This window comes from Xenopus laevis, chromosome 6S, assembly GCF_017654675.1.
Source record: "Xenopus laevis strain J_2021 chromosome 6S, Xenopus_laevis_v10.1, whole genome shotgun sequence".
Classification (NCBI taxonomy): Eukaryota; Metazoa; Chordata; class Amphibia; order Anura; family Pipidae; genus Xenopus; species Xenopus laevis.
Window position 1 is genome coordinate 102150352 of NC_054382.1, and position 26018 is coordinate 102176369.

The 26018-nt window shown below is 34.5% G+C and overlaps 1 protein-coding gene across 2 annotated transcripts in view; it reads right to left on the bottom strand.

The window, feature by feature from the left end:
* LOC108695307 (thymocyte selection-associated high mobility group box protein TOX) overlaps positions 1 to 26018 on the bottom strand; it is a 171801-nt gene that overhangs the window by 136993 nt on the left and 8790 nt on the right. For both annotated transcript variants that reach the window (XM_041567875.1, XM_018223744.2), the window contains exon 2: positions 3189 to 3230. In XM_041567875.1, the coding sequence (XP_041423809.1) occupies positions 3189 to 3230 (42 nt within the window). The remainder of the gene's footprint in view (positions 1 to 3188; positions 3231 to 26018) is intronic.

The window sequence follows — 26018 nt, forward strand, 5'->3', positions numbered from 1 at the left end:
CTGCATGTATGAAACCCAAAAAGCAGATTAAGTGAATACAGCTAGTAAAGTGTAATGTGAATGTATAAGGTCTCTTAATGCATGATTGAGCATACCTTTCAACTGCTCCTTGCAGCAAGTAATGGTTTCTATTCTTGGCCCGTCAGTTCAACCGTAGGCTTACGCTTTTCATGTGTATTGCTTAGCACTTACATCCAGGAAGCTTTGCACTAGAATATGCACTAATAGACCATATGTGAAAATGATGTTAGTTAGCAATATATAAATAATAAGGGTCAGTGGTAATCAGAATCAAGACACATTGCTTGTCTGGGTGAGCTATAATGATGTTGGTGTAATGTAACTCAACTCATTTAAAAGGATATGTTGTATTTAAATATACGGGGTGATGATCAGGTAACATCATACTGTGCAACCATATTAAAGCAACATTAAAAGACAAATAATATATTACTAATCTAAAGCACAACTGTTCATTGGTTGGGCCAGATAATTTGACTGGGGCAAATGATGGTCAGTAAAGAAACATTACTGATCACTGACCATGCAGCATTTTAATTAAATTTAGTTCAACCCAGAAGAGAAAAATGCATAGAGATCGTATATTTTATATTATTACATTAAGGTCCAAAGAAAAATAGTTCTGCATATGTGATCCCTAAACTCTATAATATATTTTTGCAATTTTTGTGGCTTCCAAATTAAATGAACCAAACTAAATAAAACTTAAAAAATGACCCAGATCAATCATGTGTACTATACTATAGCATAGCCTCAACAACTGCAGTATATAAACTAGAGTTTACGTGGCGAAATATGTAGCATAGGATTTCAAGGCCATTCTCGGAGGCTTGTAAAATACATCACTATTGGGAACTCTGCAGGCAGATATGAAAACTATTTTACAGATATCTGTGAACACAGTGAAGTTTTCAACAAATTATCCAGAAACCAGTTGTACAAGCACACGCATACTGTATTACAACACTTTATATGTTCTCAAAAAGCTTTATTTACAACTTTATAAGAAAATATAACCAGTCATTCCAACAGCAGCCAGAACATAATTTTCCCTTTAAATTAATATTTCAATTGAATGTTTTAAGATATGTTTTACTTATCAAAGAATCAGAATATAAAATGAGCTTAGGGTATGTTTGAAGTCATATTGTGTCATCCAAATGCCAAGTTGCCCATACAGCAACATGGACTATAGAAACAAGGTTTGTGCTACTGCTACATCATAATGAATAAATGTGGTACCACTTAATAAATAAATATTTGAATCAAAAAATACCAAATAAAGTAAAGAAAGAAGAAGAAAACACTCACAGTTCACCTCAGTCCCAAGGTGCAAAATCAAAATTACTGTGTCCAAACGGAATGTGAGGGTCTCCAAAAATGCGAAAACAAATGTAAAAAGTAGAAAATTTATTAGGACATGATACCTAACGCGTTTCGTGCCTATTGGGGCACTTACTCATAGGACTTACTATGAGTAAGTGCCCCAATAGGCACAAAATGCGTTAGGTATCATGTCCTAATAAATTTTCTACTTTTTACATTTGTTTTTGCATACAGCAACATGCCCTTTTTGGGCTGAGGATATACAAGTGCAATAACTTGCAGCAGCCAAATGTTTTGTGTCTTTATTATAAGTGCACTAGACCACTCAAAGCTAATTGGGTCATTTTGGTTTACTGCACTTGAAGAAAATGGATATATTTATCTAGAGTTGTGGTCATCACAGAGAAAAAGTAGTTAACTATGACTGCTATTGATCTCTTTGATATGCCAGTATGCAGTAAGACTTCCAAGAATATTGCTCTCAAATAAACATTTTTTGGGTAACCAACTGAAAAAGCAGATCATTGCAAGTTTTATCAAATCAAGGATGACTTTCTCTAACCTTATAGACCACATCTACTTAATAATTATATAAGCCTCTTGCTCTCTGCATTCTCCATGCCCAATCTTTAAACAATTACCAAGCTATTATACCCTTTGTTGAACTCATGGTAAAATATGGGTATGCCCTAGTAAGAAAAGGGACATAATAGAATATCATTAGGGTGATTAATTAACAATAGAGAAAGATGACATTCTTCATGTTTAGGATTATCAGGAACAACGTTTTATAATAGTCTTTACAGAGATATGCCATTTAATGTTGTTAAAAGACATATTCCCCTGAACTGCAGTATAAGCCAGGAGTAACATTTAATTTCTGATGGTGTATTTGGTAATGTGAATAATTAGTGATGGGCGAATTTATTCACCAGGTGCAAATTCGCAGCGAACTCCCACGAACTCCCACGAAACCGCTGCGAAAATTCGCCGGCGTAAAAAAAATGGAATCAGGCGCATTTTCGCCAGCGAATTTGCGCCGGCATAAAAAAAATGGATGCCCCTGTCAAAAACGGACACCGGCGTCAAAAACAAGACACCGGTGCCGTTTCACGAATTCTTCGCCGCTTCGTGAATTTCGCAACTTTTTTGGCGAAGCGAAACGCTCCATATTCGCCCATCACAACTACCAATATATTACTAATTTATTATATAACATTAAGCAAAACAGAGAGACTAAAGCCTCTGAATACATTTCTGCTGTCTGTGAATGACATCAATTGAATGGGTAACTACTGAAATCTGAGAAGACCCTTTGAAGAGCCTTTACAGAAAGTACAAGGGAATGTTTGTTTTGAGATACATTTCTAACATCTGTCTGTAAAGGCTATGCACAAGGATTGATTCTGCTGTTGTTATGCCTTGTCTTTTCCATTACCATCTTTTCTCTCCGGTGCTAATGTCACTAGTGGTATCAGAACATCACCATTTTGCTGACACCCCAGTTGGCTTCTACTAAAGATTATGACTCTACAGGAATGCTATGAGAAGAATATGTATATATAAATAGCTTTGTATAAGGCAAAACACATTCATGGTGTCAGACATGAATGAAAAGCAATACACCAGAAAAATATTTTTATATTCGGCTCTTACTATTCACTTCAGACAAATAAATTTAAGATTTTCTATATTTCTACATTTTTTATAAATAAAGTAACTTATCATTAGTTTAAAGGCACTGGGAGCTGTTGTCCAGCAACATCAAGATGTAATACTTATAATAAAAGCAATATTACACAGTAAAAATGTTCCCAATAAAAATGCAAAATAAGTCTCACCTGATCTGTGTAAATCTTGCTCCATGTTCTTTGTTCTTGCAACTAGAGTTGGAAAACAAGAAACATAGTAAGTATTTGCTATCAACGAACAACAGAACAACAGTACTTTAGATCTTTTCTTCTCATGTTTCATTGCATTCATTATCATGACACAATACACAATAACAACAATAAATAATAAATCTTCATATGTAAGGTAAAAACAAAATGTCTGAAACAGTGATGATAAGCAGCAGTGGTGAGTTCTCTAGCAGAGTTCTCTAGCGGTGGTGAGTTTTCTAGAATCTGTAACTAACTTTTTGTTTAGCAACAAACCCATTGCAGATTTTCCTTGAACTTGTAATTATGTTTTTGGCCATCTTCATAATAGAAATAAGGGGTGTAGTATGATAGTCTTATGGAGAGTCTATACCTTTTAAAGTGTTTTAGGTGACAAAGTCCACCAAATAGTTAAAGCCTTGCTTCCAAAAGATGCCGATAAGAGTTTAATACCCACATGTACATTTCACAAGGGCATGGTGTCAAACATCACTGGAATGTAACCTAAGTAAACTTTAATGGCATTGTCCGTCATGCTAAAGAAGCATTTATTACTGTAGGATGGTATTATAACCCACCAGAAAAAAACTGAAATTGGTTAAAGGAACAGTAACACCAAAAAATTAAAGTGTTTTAAAGGAATGAGTGTGTTTGCTTCAGAAACTCTACTATAGTTTATATAAACAAGCTGCTGTGCAGCCATGGGGGCAGCCATTCAAACACAGGATACATAGTAGATAACAGATAAGTTCTGAAGAATCCCAATGTATACAGAGCGTATCTGTCACCGGTTGTGTATCCTGTGCCTTTTCTCCTTTTTCAGCTTTGAATGGCTGCCCCCGTGGCTACACAGCAGCTTGTTTATATAAACTATAGTAGAGTTTCTGAAGCAAACACACCAGTTTTACCAGTGCAGCACAACAGTACATTATATTTTCATTAGTTTAAAGGGGACCTGTCACCCAAAAAAAATATTCCAAATCCTATTTTTTGTGGACACTTTTATTAAGACAAGCCTTGCATTATCTCAAAATCTTCTTTATGCACAAGAATAGGGGGTCTGATGTCCATCCCTATGCACTGGTTACACAATTATATGGTAAAGAGAGTGAGGGGAATGTGAGGAGTGCAATGACATCTAGTAAGTGCTGAATGAATGTGAAAGTAATTGCCTGCCCTGATTCCATGCCTAAGGCATAGAGAAAGGGCAGGCAAATATTTGATTGACAGTTGAGATTTTTAAATGATTTTACAACAGCTATGAATGCTTTAATAAAAATAAGAATTTGGATTTAATGTTTAATTTGAAGAGTAATTTGATTATACAGCTTTTTATGTATGGGTGACTGGTCCACTTTAAGACACTTTAATTTTTTGGTGTTTCTGTTCCTTTAATACTTTGGGCAGCACAGTGGCTCAGTGGTTAGCACCTAAGTTTGATTCCAGTCTTTGCATACTCAGTAAGGAGTTTAAATCTTTTCCCTGTGTCTGTAAGGATTTTCTCTGGACACACTCCTTTCCTCCCTATACCTAAAACATACAGTACAGGTAGGTTAATTTGTGCAAATCGAATTCAGGAAACACATTAATGTCTATGAGCGACATTTTTGTTGCAGCAACTTTTTTGTCTATTGTGACATTTGTGTCAATGTGCGCCATTTTTGTTGCAGTGAAAAATGTTTTTGTCGCACACGTGGTTTTTTTGTCACATGTGATACTTACCACCGTTCTACTTTTCACAGCGGTGAACCTCAAAAATGTCACCGAAACCATACATGGTGAAAAAATTTGTTTGTCACTTCTCCTGATAAAATGTATCCTTAGGGGCCGATTCACTAACTTCGAGTGAAGGATTCGAAGTTAAAAAACTTCGAATTTCAAAGTTTTTTTTGGGCTACTTCGACCATCGAATGGGCTACTTCGACCTTCAACTACGACTACGACTTCAAATCGAAGGATTCGAAGAAAAAATCGTTCGACTATTCGACCATTCGATAGTCGAAGTACTGTCTCTTTAAAAATACTTCGACCCCCTTGTTCGCCATCTAAAAGCTACCGAAGTCAATGTTAGCCTATGGGGAAGGTCCCCATAGGCTTGGCTAACTTTTTTTGATCGAAGGATATTCCTTTGATCGTTGGATTTAAATCCTTCGAATCGTTCGATTCGAAGGATTTAATCGTTCGATCGAACTATCTGCGCTAAATCCTTCGACTTCGATATTCGAAGTCGAAGGATTCAATTCCTAGTCGAATATTGAGGGTTAATTAACCCTCGATATTCGACCCTTAGTGGATCGGCCCCTTATTGTACAGTATGTGAATGTGTCAACATTATATAAAGGGAAATATTAATAAAATAGCATATTCCGCAATGCTCTGATGCCATTATTTTTTAAACCAATTCCATTTTTTGTTTTTCAGAACAGGTGTGGATGTTTTCTTTCTTCAGTTGAATATAAAGTTGGTAAAAATCCAAGCCTTGGAATAATTGCTGAGGACTGATTACTGATAAATCAGTACAGATTCTAAGTCTACAAAGGGTTTAATGTAGCTTTCTTGTTTATAGTGTTTTTATAGAGTTTTTCATTCAAGTTAATTACAAACATGTTTGAATAGTCCCAAAACATGCCTCTGAAATAATAAACTTGTATTTAATGCCCCGTACCAGACCAATAAAAAATAAAACATAAAAAAGTATTCGTTTACCACTTATCTTTACTAAGTATTATCTAAAATGTGTTTGGCAGCATAAGTTGTATTTTTTTTTAATTATTTCAGCATTTGCTATCTTCTCATGTATATTTTATATGTTGCTTAACCTGTAGCTCCATTTTAGGTTGGGTCTAATGTGTTCTATGGGACTTCAGATAACATATAATTGTGACTTGGCACGGAAAAGCTATAAAATGTCAACAAAGTTCTTTTAAACAATACATTATGCATTCTAGAAAAGATACAGTGTTTTAGTGTGTGCCTAGTGAACATTATGTTTATATACACAGCAGATATATAGTATTTCAATTATCTTGTTTTAATGACCATTCACCGGACCCGCATACTCTGTATTTTTTCCTTAAATGGCCAGTAACTCAGGAATAATCATTTCCAAATGCTTTTACATATAATATTCACTATGAGGTAGGCTTGAAAAAATAAAAAATTGTAAATCCTTTACTTTTCCTGGGGGCAGTTTATTCATATTAAATATCTAAGGCTCCATTGCACACAATGGACCAGGAGGGGACTCTGTTTAGATAAGAGATGGCTGAACTCAGCAAAATATGATAGCAATCATATTATTATTTATATACTGTCAACATTCATTGGTGCTTTATAGAGATTATACATCATAATCCTTTAAAATAATCTCTTTCCTAATGAGGTTTACAATCTAAGGTGCCTATCACCATCAGACATACTATGTTAAATTTTATCAGGAGCAAGTTAACCTCCGTGTATGTTTATGGATTATGGGAGGAAACCCACACAAGCAAATGGAGAACATAAACAGAGATTGTGCTTTTGCTGAAATCAAACCTAGGATCTAATTGCATCACTGTGCTATCCACATGATGCAATAATACAGGAACTGGGATTATGTCATGTCAAATAAATCATGTCATATAAAAGAAAATATATCTTTTTTTTCATAACTGTAGTGATATTAGACATTTCCAAACTTTATGACCTTTCATTTAACCAAAATGGCTTCCTTGGCAAAAAAAAAGAAGCTGAAGGTAGATCAGTTATTGGAATGACCTTGGTCTGGACATGATGCTCTTATTTAGTTACTGTATCTGTTTATAATGAATTGCTGTCCAGAAAAGCCAAATTTCTCTCAAATAAAATTAACACAAAATTCCAAAAATAACCTTTTTCTATTATTCATCCTGCACTGTGCATTTTCTAAAAATTGGCATTCCCATAAAATAACTTCAGTGCATCAAATTACACAGGTTATCTAATAATCTGCATTATAGCCTATAAACATATTAGAGGGTCATCCACAACCACAAGCGCAGTTGTGTTCATGCTAATTTTCCCACAACCAGTTGCATATAAAACTTCATTCATCAATTATTATGTAGCGTATATTTAAAGCTAAATATTTGTTATGGGTCACCAAAAATCAGCCTGCAATGATTTAGTTCAAACAAGTCACATAAAGATTGTTAATTGTGTTAAATATTTCTAACTTGCATATATGATGGTAAATTTAATGGAACCATCATCCAAGAAATAGAACAAAGTCTTATTTTTATCAAATTTTCTTATAATTTATTACATTATGTAGTGAGCAGACGAGAATGAAGAAAGAACCCAGAATGAAAATGGCTCCTAACAAATCCTCATATATAAAAGATTATTTCAATCAAGATATTTTGGTAAGCTCCGGCATTTCAAGTATCATAGCTTCGACAAAGTAGAAGTAAAAGAAACCAAATTTAATTTTTTAGGACATATAAGAACTCTTTATTTTGTGGTTTAGTAGTTCTGAAACTTCTGTACATAAATCCATCATCTTATAAATTAGATATAGTAGTGATTACTGATAAATTCAGTTAATTGTGCCATCACCCTACTCTGGTGAAAACCATTGTCATTTTGAAATGATTAAAGTAAAATTTCTGACCTTTTGTCGACTTTATACTGATGTGTTGCCTATTAAAGCTTATTTTTGCTCAATATAATGAAAGCTGAATAGTATAACATAGTTTAATAGTTTAATCACAAGAGCAATAATACTCAGCACAGAAAAAAAATGTTATGGCTCCAAATGCCTAATATTAGCTGCAAAGTAAATTAGCTCAGGTCAAATGACCAAAAAATGAGATCATTGGCTTGATAGCTTAGCAATAAATAATGTGTTCATATTCAATCTGTACATTAAGCATCTTTGGTGGCCTGGAGGTGCTTTCTTATGCATATAGCTATTACAGCGTATCCATAGAAACTGACCCATTTATTTCTTAGATTAGTCTGCCATTGAAAATGTTAATATAATGCAGTAAATGGGGATTTAATCGAATTTGTTGACAGTAGGATGGAGTTCGTGAAGATGTGAAGTACCCTTGCAGCATGAATCATCCAAAATATTAACTAATCAATCTAAGCTTGAGACTCTGCAAACCATATAGTAAAAGATGTGGCACCATACATGTTTTCGAAAAGTTCATTTAAGATCTCACTATCCTACGCCCCCCCCCAACCTCTATACATAATATAGTGAATAATGTACCCCCTCTTGTTAATTATAAGGATATTATAAGTTACCAAGAAGTTTCATGACCATATAAAACGCTGAGTGTTTTTATACAGGTCATGGAACTTCAAGGTAACTTCTAATATCCTCATATTTTGCAACAGGGGGTACTTTATTTATTATAATACACAAGTTTTAGTAAGTCATGTGACAGAAATGACATCACTACTCACCGTTTATAACTGATGACATCAGTACTCACCGTTTATGAGGATATCATTTACAAGATATTCATGACTTTTGTGTATATATATATATATATATATATATATATATATATATATATATATATAAAATAGCCGAATAATTTATATTCTTTGGGGAAGTACTAGAATACACTTTTATACTCTCCACATCTTTCTATCCTTAAGGTGTCCAATGTGCTCTGCTTTATTCTAGATCAGGTCTTACCTCCACCTCTTCTGTTGCTTTGCCTAAGCATTAGTGAGGTTATATTTTGAAATGTTAAGATGTAATTTATCATGGAACACTCCCACTGACATTACAACTGATATTACTACACTGGTTTATCAGAGCACTGGTACAACAATGAATGCCATACTTGCAGTTGCAAAGTTCAAACACCATGCTTTCTCCACTTGATTGACAGGTTTTACAAATAAACACTGATCCCTCTCTGCAAAGTGCAGATTAGGGTGGGGAGTGGAGAGCAGAGCCTTGTTCAGGGAAAATTCACTGTTGATTTGGAACTCTGCTTATGACTATTTTAATCTGAGATTCATAGCATGAATTATCCAGCATTTTTTTCACAAAAAAGTATTGGTTTCCACTGGAAAATTACAGTCACAACCCACCCTAAAGTTCTTCATGGCTGATTTATATTAAATCAATATTATTTTTTAAATACTGGTATATTAGTGACATCATCTTTTATTTTTGGATGAAGGTGGTCATGTACAGAAATGTGGCAATTTAGGTATCCCATGTAAAGCAGCAAACAGAAGGCATACTACTATACATACTATAATTACTGTATATGAATAGCAACACAGTTACCTTTTGAGATGATACAATACAATTCTTTGCAGTCAAGTAGAGCAATGTATTATTTGGTTCCTATTAACTTCAACCCTCCAAAACCACCCAAAAAGCACTTTTATCATGATGAAACACAAAATTACTGGTATAACAAGGCTGAAGTGCAAGCCTCTCACTAGAGTAATTACTAGAGTAATAGAGAAACTCCTGTGTGAATCATGGACTTGAAGATTCTGATATTTTATTCCAATCACCAAGGGGCAGATTATCAAAGGTTGAATTTCGAAGTAATGGGAGTTTTTTTGAACTCCTATAACTTCGAAATTCCAATAAAAAAAGACCACCTGAAATTTATTAAAAAATCTATGTTTTTTTCTGCAGGTGAATAGGCTGTATTCGAATAGCTTCGAATCGAAGTAAGTTTGTACTCAATCTTCATTTTTTTAAATCCACCAATTGACTCCAACTAGGTTCTAGGAGGCCCCCCATAGGGTAAAACAGCAATTTGCCAGGTTTTAGATGGCGAATAGTCAAAGTCGAAGCTTTAAAGAGACAGTAAATGATAAATTTCGATATTCGAATTTTCATTTTTTTTCAAATTCGATTCGAATTTGGACTATTCCCTAGTCAAAGTACACAAAAATAACTTGAAACACAATTTTTTTTACTTCGAATTTTCAATTCGACCCTTGATAAATCTGCCCCCAAGTGTGCTAGACATTGACAATATTTGACTGACAGCTGAGAATTTTAAATGAGCTTACAACAGCTATGAATGCTTTAATAAAAAATAGAAATTGGATTTCATATTTAATTTGAAATGGAGTTTTATTATACAGCTTTTTGTGTTGGGGTGACAGGTCCACTTTAAGAAGTAATAGCAATGCTTTGTATGTCTCTCAGACAAGATATACAGATATAAATTACTTTTTGTGTTGTTTTTTTGTGAACTATCCCTTGTGTCAAGAAACAAGTGTCTGGTTTTAAGAAAACATTACAGCTTTCCTATTTAGCTGCTAGTAGCCCCACACAAGCTGTTCTATTGAGATTCCAAGGCCTTATTACTAAAAACAGCTGTTTACAGAACTTGCCTCAAGTTTAACTTAATTATATGAGTATGTAAATTAAGTCATGCATAACTTGTAGTTTTACTATAAGTTCAAATGCCAGATGAAGTGAGTCCATTTCTGGGCACTGCTTACAGTATGTCCAGCAATTCCAATTATATATAATGAGATTATAGACCATTTCTCATGCCTGGTTACTGCACTATTTCCTTGAGACTAAAATGCAGAGACAAAGCTCAGATGTGCCACTGCCTTTTAGTATGGAACAATATACCTTAAGTGCAAGGCCACAGCAAGGTATCACAAAAGCTATATAATACTCCTCTCAATCTGCCTTGTTAAGAACAAAAATGATTACCAGAAACTTGTTATACCATATAATTCTTCTCTGACTTATGTCCAAACTACATGATTTTTAAGTATCAAAAGTAATTTCCAGAAACATGTTACATACTATTATAACATATTATCCGAAACTGAAATAACAGCTTCAGAGACCGTGTTTATAAAGTACGATTTTCCCTACAGCTTTATAAATGATGCCAAATAGCACTGGATTAAGCAACTGTGTCCAAATATTGATAGACATAGCTAGTAATAACAGATTTTCAAAGCTTAATGCCAATAGCTTACTATGGATTGCTGCACTTCCTTTCTACATAGGCTCTAGAGTAGGAGTCCCCAACCTTTTTTTACCCGTGAGCCACATTCAAATGCTAAAAGAGTTGGGGAGCAACACAAGCATGAAAAAGTCCCTTGGGTGCCAAATAACGGCTGTGATTAGCTGTTTGGTAGCCCCCTATGTGGACTGGCAACCTACAGGAGGCTCTACTTGGCACTATACTTAGTTTTCATGCAAGCCTGGAATTCAAAAATAAGCACCTGCTTTGAGGACACTGAGAGACAGCAACATGTCGCTCACAAGCTACTGGTTGGGGATCACTGCTCTAGTGTATCGATAAACCATACATATTTACATGTCCAAAAAATATAATTAGGAAAAATGAGTTGTTACAAACTTCACTGTCCCTCCCTATATAAAGTATATCCCCACAGGTTTGTAGTTTTGGTTGCCCAGAACGAAACAGAAATATCTTCAAGATCACAGGTAACGTAAACATGGTCATAGTCATTTTTCCCTATTATAGAAGTACTTGCATTAAAAATATTAAATACATGCCACATCCATGGGCATTCTGTATAAAATAAGATAAAAAACATTAACATTAATCAGCTGTCATTACTGTACACAACTATTTAATTTTATATCAGTATGTTATTTATTCATAAGAAACGCTCACATAAACTAGCACTGGTACACACGTCTTTAAATGGGAGTTTAGTAAACAGCTGGTGGTTTATTTAACCAAGAGGTTAGTTTTAGCTAACAAAAAGGAAGGTTTTAACAAAAAATCTATTTTGATTTGATCCTTTTAAAATAAAAGTATCACTGCTGTATCACAAGTAGATGTGAAATTAAACCATTCTTCAAAAAGAAAAGCTTCTAGTACTGCGAGGCAAGGAGAAGATGGAGAGCTTCATTATACCCTGTGCTTCATAACTTCCCTTAAATGTCTAGATCTTGTGAATGGGAGGCTTTAGAAGGCAGTTGACTTCTTCCTGAATCCAGCAAACCCTTGAATTTCAATGAAGTTCATTATTATCATGGAACATTCCTATTGGTGTCATATGGTCAAGAAGAGAAACCATTGAACATAAGGATGAGATGCCTGGTCCTACTCTAATAGAGCTATGTTTAAAAGTTGGCAACTGAGATATCCACAATGACTTGACCTATCAGATCATTATTCATGGGTCATGTGCTTATGGGTTATGTGCTTTGTCTAAGTGGTTTCTGAATGGTAGGCCTGCCATAAATTCCAGGTGTGTGAAGCTACAAACTTGATCACTAGGAACTAGAAACTAGGTGTAGATTAAATCCCCTAGTTGGCGATCTTTGCAGCAGTTTAGCAACTTTCCTGTCAAGTAATCCATTAGTGATCCATTCTGGCTTTTGTGCATTTTTCTTTTAGCCCGTTTTCTTGGGGTTCATCTTTATTTGCTTTGTCATAAGCTAAAGAATGACCCCCTTGACACATAAAATAAATCTGCATCTGTTTAGTACTTTTAGAACCCTTTCAGTTACATCATATTACATTGATCACACGTACATAAAAGTAAAATCTCTAACAGGCATGTCGTTTTAATCTGCAATCAATATAATAGGACTCTCCAATCTAGTTACAGGCTCCTTCCTTAAGCATAACATATTTTCCCATGTGGTGTTTCTGTTATTTTGTCCACCTGGAATATATGCCTATACATATTTGTATGTCCATATAAACACATAAAATAACCTCAAAATAAATATTTTTAAGAGAATGACATTTTTCACTTTCCCAAATCATATTCCTAGTAAATATTTATTACATATTGTTCTTTGTTCTTCCAGTAGCCTATTAATTCATGAGATACTTTTTGACAGGCAGTGAATTGTTCAAAAGAAAAGTATTACTCAGTGTCCTTGAAACATTAACAAGTAATGTCAAATGAATACCAATAATAATTGACTCAGTCTGCCAAGCATATTTATAGAATTGCTTTGGGTGCTATAGGAAACCAATCATATTTTTTCTTTCTTTCTTTTTTCTCTTTTCATGAAAGTGGCTCCACTGGACTAACCACATCCTTTGCCAGTTAAGGTTTTTTATTTCAGAGGACAATAAATAGCAAGGGTCTAGTCTGACAATGTCACATGTGATTATGTTTCACTGGAAGAGAAAAGGTGCACACCTACTCGCCGAAGGTGAAATGTAAAACCCTTTTTATTTATGTGATGTGTCCAAATATGAATAGTGTAGCAAATATTCAGAATGCAGAAGCATTATTCAGGACTTAAAATGTATTTGCAACAAGCAGCATTTTCTGCCTGATTGGAATTAAGGAGCTCTTGAATTATTACATAAATATATAAATGCATTTTTAATAACCATACGTGTCTCTTTCCCCACTCGCAAAATAATTAACAGATCAAACAATTGCACATTCTGATTAAAATTCAACACTTCATTTTCTCTCAACAAATCTGTTATTTCTCCTCTTGTCTCAATGCTCAATATTTAATAAGAATACGTTAATTGCAGCATATTTAAAAATGTCAACATCTCACTGTTCTCCGTGCCGTGAAAGTATTTAATATAACATAATTAGTAGTTTAATTCAATAACTCATGCAATTTTTTTCAATAATGCAATATATTGTGAAATATAAAGACTGTGCTCATGGAAATCGCTTACAGACAATGGAGGGCATTAATAAAATAAAGCAATTTCGACTATTTATAAGAAAGAAATGTTTTTGCTATATGCTCTCAGCATGCCACATGAGTGACAAACTAGATCCAGCATATCATGAAAGAAAACCAATATATTTCTCAAGGCAAAGATTCATGGGAGAATTTAAAACTGACATTACTCAACAGCAGTTTGCAGCAACCTTATCTGTCAGATAGAATCTGTTTGACACTAAAGGTGGCCATAGACACACAGATAATATCGTACGAAACGAATTTTCGTCCGATATTCGTTGCGTGTATGGTGGAAAAAGAGCCGACCGATATCGGCAGAAGACTTGGATATCGGTCGGCTCGTCGATCGGGCTGGACGGAAAATTTTGATCGGGTGCCTTTGAAGGGACCCAAACATCGCCCATTGTTAGTGCTGAATCGTCAGATACAGGTAGAATTCTATTGTTTCTTCCCGTATATCTACCTGTATATCTGACGATTCAGCTCTACACGTGTGTATTGAAACGAACGATCTTTCTTGGAAAGATCTTTTCCAAGAAAGATCGTAATTGTTACGTCTATGGCCACCTTTAGGGGCAGCTTTATCAAGGGCCAAATTTCGAGTTTATGGGAGTTTTTAAAAACTCCTATAAACTCCCTTGAACTTCCATGAAATGACCAATCGAATTTTTTCAAAAAATCTAATTATTCAAATTTGGGTGAATGGGATCGAGCCTCAAATTTGAATCGAATTCAAATGGAATTCGATTCAAGTTTTTTCACCAAAAAAGCCTTGATTTTCAGGATATCTCCAAACAACTCCAAATTGATTCCAGGATGTCCCCCATAGGCTTAAACAGCAATTTGGCAGGCTTAAGGTGGCGAATATTTGAATTCTAAAGGGTAAGTACATGATAATTTTGAAATTTGAATATTTTTAAAAACTCAAATCGAATTTTAAATATTCCCTATTCCCCAAATTACACTAAAGTAAACTCAAAAATTTTAATTCTTAAATTTGAATTCAAAATTTGAATTTTCACTTTGACCCTTGATAAATCTGCCCCCTAAATTGTGCTTCAAACATGGCAAAAAAATGCAATCTCCCATGCATTTCAGTTCAAATTTTTCAAATTTGAATTTTAGGAAAATCATGAAAAGCAATTATCTTGTAAATTCTCATAAAAAGCTTTCTTTGAAAGTCAATGAGGAAATATACTTATACCACATAAAATAGGCTTTTTATTTACAAATAGTCATGGGCGAATTTGTCCTGTTTCGATTTGGCGAAAAATTTTAGATTTTCCATGAAATTCACAAAATGGGGAAAAATTCACGAAATGTGAATTTTGACACCAGCGTCAATTTGCGGGCGTCAAAATCGATGCTGACGGCAATTCCGATGGCTGAGACAATTCTGATGCCGGCGACAATTCCGACGTGCATTAAAGTCAATGGCGCGTGTTTAATCTTCGCCGGTGTCGGAATTGTCGCCACCATCAAAAAACTTTTGATTTTTGTGAATTTATTCGCTGGTGGCAAAAAGCCCCTCACTATTTATAAATCGTAGGCCAAAAATTATGAGCTTATCTTTGATCTAATTTATCTTGTAAATGTTCCAAGTGGCCTATTTATAAAAGTGTGTGCTCCAAAATAATGTTTACATAAACTAATAGTATACATCTGTCTAGATTTGTTGTAGTCCATTAAAATCAATAGGACATTGATTTCAATGGAAAAATTTAAATTTTTTTAAAAAAAAAAAATGAGTGTAAAATGTAGTGAAAATAACAGGTGTTTTATTGTATTTATTTCCAATATTTTCTTACTTTTGTCAAAAAGTATCAAAGTGTCAAATTTGAAATACTGTATAATGTGATCTAATGGGTTTCATGCAATATTATAATTTTCTATATTTATTTCCAAGTCAGAAAATGAATTAAATCAATAACAAGTGTTGTGTATGACATATGAACAATGAGAGGGCATACAGGGAACAAAGATGCAGTACTATCTCATATGCAAGTCTGTGCGATACATTATAGATGGACCTGCATACATTTTAGCCTTGGAATCTGAAAAACAAGATAAACATTGCTTTGCATTACATTTGCAAGGATTGGCCAAAATTGAATCCTGCTACCAAAACCAGTGAGATTACAGATTTTCTATTTTAATTATGGGTATAATTGTCCCAATTCTCTAACACTTGTGGTAACCCCACAGCAGCAGTTTTTAAACTAATATTATTTATTATTTAAGAGTGAATAAAGAAATACAATGAAATACAATGAAAAAATAAAATAAAACAGGCAAAGTTGGAACAAAGTTCCAGAAAACCTATCAGACATTATTCATACCACACAAATGGAAAAGAATATGAACATTATAGAAGTGTATATTAAGTGATAAACTTAGGGGCGAAATTTTTCAAGGGTCAAATTTTTTTAAAAAAATCGAATTCGATTTTCAAAATTTATAATACTCTTTAAGCACTCAAATTTGACTATTTGCCACCTAAAACCTGCAGAATTGCTTTTTAAGTCAACGTGAGAGGTGTAGGGATCAATTTGGAGTTGTTTGCAAACTTCCTGACATTCAAGTTTTTTCAGAGAAAAAAAAATCAAGTTTTAAACTCTAATCAAATTCAAATTGAATTCAGGTCGAGTTTTTGGGTCGAGTCAATTCATCCAAGTTTTAAAAATTCAATTTTATAAATTAAATTCAATTTGGTTTATGGGAGTTTTAAAAAAAACTCACATAAATTAGAAATTCGACCCTTGATAAATCTGCCCCTTAGATTAAAATGTAAAAAAATACAGGTTCAATAGCTTTAATTTGTGCAAAACATATTTGTAATCTAGAGGGAAACTTCCTTTTTTAGGTTTATTTGAATAGTTGCAGAGACCTAACTTTTTTGAACACATATATAACTTCACACTGGTCACCATAAACAAAGAAAGTCACAAAGGTGTTCTGTCATATAATAGGACACACACCTTATCAATGTCCATTAACACAGAGTGGTGGCCTTTGTTGATACTGATTAATTTTATGACTGCCACATGATGTTTACAATAACACGTTGCCTTTCAACAGCCCCTCTGAAATTCACCTGTGTACCAGAGACAGAAAAAGCAAAGACCATAGAGACTGGGGCACTGATGGAAACAATTGGCCTTTTTCCTTACACCAAGGGGCACATTTACTATGGGTCGAATATCGAGGGTTAATTAACCCTCGATATTCGACCATCAAAGTAAAATCCTTTGACTTCGAATATCGAAGTCACAGGATTTACCGCATTTAGTTCGATCGAGCGATCAAAGGAAAAATCGTTCGATCAAACGATTAAATCCTTTGAATCGAACGATTCGAAGGATTTTAATCCATTGATCGAACGATTTTCCTTCGATCAGAAATTACTTAGAAAGGCTATGGGGAAGGTCCCCATAGGCTAACATTGTTGCTCGGTTCGTTTTAGGTGGCGAAGTAGGTAGTCAAAGTTTTTTTTAAAGAGACAGTACCTCGACTATCGAATGGTCGAATAGTCAAATAATTTTTAGTTCGAATCGTTCAATTCTAAGTCGAAGTCGAAGCCAATTCGATGGTCAAAGTAGCCAAAAAAAACCTTCGAAATTCGAAGTATTTCTCATTCTAATCCTTTAGTCAAGTCTAATGCCACTTTTGCTGAAGACATGGCTTAAGAGGGATCTTGTTAACAGAAAAGGAAGAGAGTATTGTTGGGTTTGATAAAAAACTATGCCATTTCACAATAGAGTAAAAGTCCATGAAAACTATTGCTATAAGCATATGTGTCCATGACCTGATTAGTACAAAACAAATTAAGTTGATTAGTGTACAATAACAGTACATGCTAACTTGTTTCAAACAAATATACCAAAAGTGTGCTTTTAAAGTGATCCAGATCAAGTTGTTAATCAGATTTCAATTGTCGTACTAAAAGCATAAACAATCTGTTGAAAATCAACAAGATGTAGACCTACTTAACTAGTGCTCTATGTTTACACTCAGGAATATATAACACATGGTTAAACTGTCCAGTGACTTCTGGCACATTCAGCAAAAAACAAAAAACAAAAAAAGAAGCCATTATAAGCTACATAAATAGGCAACTGAACCTTCCAAGCAAGTACATTCACTTACTATCATATACACATGATATGTAATTAAAAATTGACATGCACATTCCAACAGGGCTGTCAATCAAAGGGAAAGTCTTTTTGACAACATGCACTGAACCGTGGGGGCAAAACCACTGAACAGGAACCTAAACAGTAACAGCTTTTGTTAGTACAAAAAACTTATTTTTCACCAACACTGAGCTCAGTTACTAAAGAATCATAATGCTTTGATTCTTGACATCTTGACTAATATGGAAATTAGATATAAGAATGGACATAAGAGCCAGGTCTATTATGTAAAGAACAAGCATTATCGATTCAAAAAAATCATATCGTGTTGGCTTTCAGAAACAATGTCAACTTTATCTCTTGCAACAGTGAACAATGTCATTTGAGACAGACATAGAGAATATGGCATGGGAACACGCTCACACTATTTCATGGAGTTTTGTAGTTTGTCTCATAAATTTATTTGCAGTCACAAAAACATTATTTTTCAATGCTTTTATGTCAGGCCAACGATATGCATGTACATCTGCATTATTGCTTTCAAGTATTTTAGTAATATTAATTTTTCATATTGAATAGAAAAATCTGGCTGTGCTGAAAATAGAACTAATTGGAAAACGTTCTGCAAAGTTATGTTATTCTGACTAAGCATTCATAAGATGCATAGCATTGCAAAATAAATGTGCAATGCATGTTAAATCCTTTTTGTACTTCAAGTCATTAGCTACAATTTATAATTTGGGGTTTAAAAAAAATCTTCATAATCTAATATATTGAGATATTTACTTGTTACCAAGGCTCATAACTGAAGAGAGAGCAGATGCATCCTGACTATTAACAGTCATGACAAATTGCCTTGCTAATGAATGTTACACGGTCAGAGTGCCATAACTGATTAAACTACAATTTTCCCCATTAAACAAAAAGAGACTTGGGAGCTCCAGCAGTGGATGACCAAAACAATGAGCTGAAGGCCTCAGGGCATAGCATGGCAGTTAAAACAGAACAGCGCAAGCAGGGATGTAATATTCATATGGGAAGTTCACCACAGAATTAACTTGACATATAAAACAGAGAATTGAATAATACAATACTTTGTAACATTTATTTTTTGGTAGTTTTTAAATCTAGTTTTAATTCTGCAGCACACTAGTTTATTGTTTAAACTGCTGACTGCCTAGCAACCAGGCAGTGATTTGGAGGTCAGAATAGAAAATGAACATCAGAGGATGTCAATAGAAACATTAGCTGTAAAAATCATTACAACAATAAATATCCAGCTTAGCAAACAATTTGCAAGCAAAAATAAAAAAAATAATAATAAAATCGTAGATTTTAGGGCTCATGTACATCCGCAAGTTCAGCAATTTCCCTGCAGTCTATTGCAGGTAAAACCACTTTCATTAAGGTTGTGTCAAAATATGCCCCTTTTATTTCCTTTTTGTTATGCTCAGCACCACTCAGTCTTCCCTGCCTTCCATTTCAAAATAGTATTGATGCAGGGGAGCTTCCATTACCTATAGACCAGCCGGTAACTGCAGAGTTCCCTCAGCACTGAAAGAATAGGGCGCTATAGGGCGTGATTCACATACTAAACACTGGAAATGGTGAAACCGAACACTAGAAATGATGCAAGTTTGGTTCAATGTACTCCATTTGCGACAAAGCATACAAACTTCCCCAGGCGCAAATTCGTTACCGAAGTCGCGTCTCAGCAGCCAAATGATGGCAATTTTACTCTAGCGTTGCTTCAGCTGGGCGAGCATTTCCTAGCAAATTTTCCCTATCGTTCATTTCTGCCTAGCGAAACTTCGCTACCACTCTTGGTTAACTTGAATAGGGCAGGTATCTAAAAGTTGTATGGACGTCTTTATTAGTAATGTTGGTGCAAATGCTTGAAGTGCCCACTTTTTCAAACACATGTTCAATGAGCCATAATAAAGACAAGAGATCCTCTAATGCCCTAGACCTAAGCCCACCCTTAAACAAACGTGGCATGCTCCTCAAATTAGTTTTAAAAAATTGCTCACACATAAAACTTTAATTGTTTGGACAATCCTGCTTTAAAAAAGGAAAAGTCACCAGCATTTTTTACAACTTTAATGCATTTCCGGCATACAGGATATGATGTCACTGACATAAGATTGAGGAGGATGTAGCTTTGTTTTATCAGTTCGCCTGGTCTGCGGTGGCAAAGGAAACTCTTGCGAAAGGGGTAATGTTCAGTAAAATTTGCATAATAGTGAATTTGCAAAGTAACAACTGTTCGCCAGATCGAAAAGTCGCTTGGCAATAGGGTGTGAACGACCAACAGTCTTTTTCACTAGTCAATTGTCCTCTGCCCCTGTTAGTGAATTGGAATCGTCCCTGTGGATGGGATTTCTAGTTATATGTCGATAGCATCGGCCACTTCACACATTAGTCAATCTGCCTCATGGTGATTGAGTTGTGAAATGCACTTGGCTCGCTGCAATTGTGGACATACTTTTGTCCCTTGAAAATATATTAAAAATTATATCAAAAGTGTGCCTATGAAAGTGTTTAGGAAACTGCAGCTTCAAGAACCACCAAATATCTAATGGCTTTGAGACGTTTCAAGAGCTATGCTATGCAATTACTCTCATAAATCTTATTACCATAAAACCCTATGTATTCAATACAATGTATTCCAGTGTAGCAACTGGAAATCTATTGATTTAGCTCATACAGTATCAGTCACATACTATACATTTTACATACTGTATCAGATATCCCTGTATTTCCCAGAGTAGATTTATAAAACCAAAGAGGGATGCCCTTCATACAAAAAAATCCTGCAGTTATTTTGTATATTATTGTATTGTATATTTTGTATACAACCTAATCTCCTCCCATCAGACCCATGGAAGTCATTGGGATGGGCATTGGACCTAAAGCCCAACTCATTCAACTTCTAACCAAAATTTATCCGGAGGGAGTTTCTGTAGAAGAAATGAAATCCCCACTATTAAATAATGGAAAAATAAATAAATAAATAGCTGATATATATGTCTTACATTTTGAATAGGGGTATGACCAAAATGCAGTCCTTATACCTTGGTATAGCCTCCTTCTAATACGCAGCCTGCGCTTAGGATTTCACATAAAAAAATTCTTTCATTTGTCAGTCTCTTTGTTTGTGCAAAATTGGCAGCAGTTCAAATTCAAAGTGCTCCTTTTCATTTAGTGGCCATTAAACCAATGTCATTTTAGTTTACTTCAGCCTGAACACTAAGCCTTACAAGACATAATAGGCTGGCTTTGCCAACGACAAATAGTGTACATTTTTTTCCACTGCTTAAATCTTGATGCATTTTTTGCAGCCAACAAAACATTTTATCTTATCATTTCTTCCCCATAAGCAAGAAGTTGCTGAAATGCTTACCACTTCGAAATATCAATTGCTTTCTCGATGTGTCCACCACCATAGCCTTGTTATATTGTGTCATGAAAATGGTATAGAACTGTAAGTTAGAAATTGTGTCAGATTCTGCTGTAAAATCATGATGTGCAAAGAACAATGTGTGGCAAGCAAAGGGGGAATGCAAACAGAAGCTCACATATCACCAGCTTGCCTTTAAATCCAATGAAATAATCTTTCTAACAAATAGTCTCCTGTAGGGCCCACGCCGTATGAATGCAAGCTCCGAGCACAGTACAGTAGTTTTATTATCTTTAGATTTTAGCTGACTTTCATTTATTTGTGTGAGTTACGAGCTGAAGTTTTCTTGATTTTTTTCCCCAGAGAAGGAAATCTGCAAGGTCATCAAACAGTATAGCAAAACATCAACAACTGTTAAATTACAATTTATGTTGATTTCTTTCTGTTAAGAAAACCCAGCAAAACTTATATATATTATATATTTCTTATAAAATAATTTATAATATTAAAAGTAAAATAAAGGAATTTATATTTTGCCTTTATGCTTTCATGGGCATATATAACACTATTCCTGTCTTTCTAGACACAACATGTTTCTTGTTTCTTTTGCCAACTGTGTGGCTACCTTGACAACTGTTATGTAAGCCTGAGTTCTTTACATACCACCCTGAAACATTTAATTAAATATGTTTACTGATAATCATGTATCTTTGTTTATTTTCTTTTTAAATGTAGATATATATCATTGCAGGGGCCTGGTGAGGTGACAGTATACAGATACACATACCTGTAGAACGAAATAGAGATAAAGTAGGCTTTAATGATGCATATAGTAATCACAGTGCACAACCGAATCAATTAAACATGCTTGTTCCTGAAGGCAGTAACTGCTTATACCCCAGACTGATGTTTTATGCTCAAATGATTCAGAGACACTTTTCTCCCAGTAGGATATTAAGTAAATTAAGGTGATGTGAGTTTTGATTTTATTCTTATGGCTAAGAGTATTTTATTATGCAGGTGGCAACATGTAATGCCACAAGACAGTTTCCCCACCATTTATAGTTACAGGCAGGTTGCCAAAGACTATACCTGGGCAAACATACTTTAGTAGCTTGCTTGCCCACCAAGGGGTTCTAAAACATCCTGCAGGCATTTGCCCAACAAGCTCCTCCTGTAATGTTCTTGCTGCTGCCTTCCAATAAAGAATCCGATTCAAAATCCCACCATGGATTGGATGAAGAAATAGAACTCAGCATCTAGAAGTTAATGATGAATTACTGAGTTTGCTGATCATTTGTTTTAAAGGAAAACTATACCCCCAAAATGAATACTTAAGCAACAGAGTTCATATCAAATTGAATGACATATTAAAGAATCTTACCAAACTGGAATATATATTTACATAAATATTGCCCTTTTACATCTCTTGCCTTGAGCCACCATTTCGTGACTCTATCTGTGCTGCCTCAGAGATCACCTGACCAGAAATACTACAACACTAACTGTAACAGGAAGAAGTGAGGAAGCAAAAGGCAGAACTCTGCCTGTTAATTGGCTCATGTGACCTTACATGTGGTTTGTATGTGCGCACAGTGAATCGTACGATCTCAGGGGACGGCCCTTATTTTTTAAAATGGCAATTTTCTATTTATGATTACCCAATGGCACATACTACTAAAAAAGTATATTATTATGATAATGGTTCATTTACATAAAGCAGGGTTTTACACATGAGCTATTTTACTCAGTATCTTTTAAAAGAGACCTACATTGTTTGGGGGGTATAGTTTTCCTTTAAGTTAGCAATGTGTCAATTATATATCTATTACAGACTAGATGTATAAAAATACATTGGTGATTAAGTGACTGATAGACTTGTTGGATCTTTTTGTAACTTGCTAAAATGAGGGCACTGTTAGAATGCATAAGCTCACACCAGTTTGAGTTACTTGTGGGGGCCCCAGCACTTGAATGAAAAGGACTTTAAGTTCCTCAATGCACATTGCTAGCTCTTAAAAATGTGCCACCAAGCACAAGTGATAACTTAATGCATACATGTTCTGTAGCTTTTTCCAAAGATGATATTAAAGCGGTTGTAGAATTCTCATACCACAGACTCTACTTTTATAATATTAAAATGGAAGAGGTTAAAGTTTGAGGGTTGAGATAATCTTGGTGGGGATATGCTAATTCCAAGATGGATGCATGACCTTCCTCAGATGCAAAGCCTGCCTCTTTCATGGAGTTACTTGGTAAGTTACACACTGTCACACAGTAATGCTTGCAGGTCATTAATTGCATTGTGGAAATCAATTATTACTTTAATAGCTACTGGGTGACCATAATTGCACATAATTAAGCACATACAGTAAAGAGAAATGAAAAAAGGTGATATAGCCTCTTTAAGGGGGTGACCTTTGTTATGTTTATTGGTGGGACTAATAATGTATTATTAACGCACAGCAGCTGCACTTGAATAGCTGCCATGAATATAACAGCTTTTTATAGGCAACACAGGAGAAAGATGGAAGATATTATTTACCACTATTCCTGATTAACACATTAGGTGAACTTTATATGACAAATTATTTACATTGTAAATAATTAAATACATTGTTTTGGTTAAAATTGTGTAATTATTAGATTTGTAAGACATTCAAAAGTTTTCAAATAAGAAAACTATCACAATTTTGCCCATCATTTAGGTTTTATTAAAGGATTAGGATATTCTGACACTGCTGATTGAATATGCATTTTTAAATTGTAATTAATCCAACAACAAAACTTTAAATCAGGATTTTGCAATAAAATTCAAAAACTAAGCTAGTAAAAGTAACAGCGTGATTTACTTCAAAAGCTCAAATCTGGGAAAGAAAAGATTACCCCATTAGCCTTAGTAACTGAACACAGCAAAGAAAAGTCCATTATGAGCAGTCTTTTATGCTCCAGCAGAAAGTCATTAACATAAAATAAATCATTAGCTTTGATATTAAGCTTCCACTGTGAAGAGGTTTTTATTAATAATGGTCATGACTGCATCTGTCAAACGGTGAAATATATTCTTTTTGTGAAACGAATGTCATCAGTTTGCATTCAAGGTTTTTGAGGGACAAAACCAGATCAAGGTTTAAATTATGTATGAGGCAGTAATCCTTAGATCAACAAATTAAAAAAAAAGAGTACACAGGTTCGACAAACGTTTGGATAAATTATTTAGTCATTAATAAATAACCTGCTGACTCATTGGGGGTTATTCTGTGTTCTTGTTAATGTTAACAAAATGTACTTCTTAAAAGAAGCAGTTGTAAACACATATACTCGCACATGTACCAGTTACATCTAATTCAGAATAGCAACATCTATTCTTGCACAGAAGCAATTTCACAATGCCAGTTGTTACTAGGATATCCTTGATCAAATGCTTTAAATATCAATAGCATCCACAGCAGAGTCCCTGCTTAAGCCTTTTAGGATACCTGCCAAGGCCTCAAGATGCAAATAACAATTTTAGAAGCTTAGTTCCATAAATACATCCATGCTGTGCTTTATAAAATATTTCCACCATTAAAGAGAAGCAGAATGGTCTAAATTCAGTGATCCAAAAGCTAAGGGAATGTGACAGATTCCCTATGTTGGATAAGACAAATGTATAGATAATTAGCTTGTTATGGCACAATATTAATAGAGTATACGGGGGAGAAATTAGGCTCTCAACCTCCAACCCGTTTTTTCAAGCTGCCAGGAGCATTAAACGATTAGAAAAAGAGGCAATTTTAACTTCAGAAGCAAATAAAACAAAACAAACATTGGATCAAAAAAAGACCTTGGATGCTAAAAGCCTGAAAATTAGAATACTCTGTATCATATTGGGAAAAAGCTGAAACCATTAAACTACTGTTCTGAAAACATCTTCAGATCAGATAAAGCTATTGATGCAACAGACTAAACTTAAACTAGTTGGTGTAACGCTAAATCAGAATCATATCTTTCATCCTACTCCAGATATGTATAATATGCTTCACACAGCAACTGAGGTGTAAATGAAAATGTGTTTCACGCAAAAATATAATAGAGAGGAAAGTGAAATATCAGCAGTTAGTTTTAGAGAAAATCCATTTTACAAGAGTGTGGTGCAGATGCCACTTTAAATTGTGTAATAAAAATGCCATTAATAAGCCCTTCAATTTGCAGAATTGTATTTCTCTGCCTGCCTTGAACATATATATATATTGCATTTTAATGATTTAAGTTCATATGCTCATTGTCAAGAGAAGACTTCAGTAAACAAAAGGATTTTGTATTTGGTTTTCGAAAATTGAGGGTCTGGCTCCATTGGAGGTATCCCAGGCAATCAATTAAGTTAGTATGTGATTTAGGGGTCAGTGATTATTTGCTGTCCTTAATATCCCTAAAAGTCCAACCTGAATGATAATTAGTGAAAGATATGGGGTAAATTCTTACAGACAGCACAGGGTAGCTAATATAATGTTTTCATACACCTGTAATCTTGTTATATGTTAAAAGGCAAGGAAAAGTTTAATCATGGAAATGCTCATGTGTTAGACACAAGTGATTGTCAACCTGTGCCAGCCCAAACCTGGCCAGTGCTAACTTGCTTG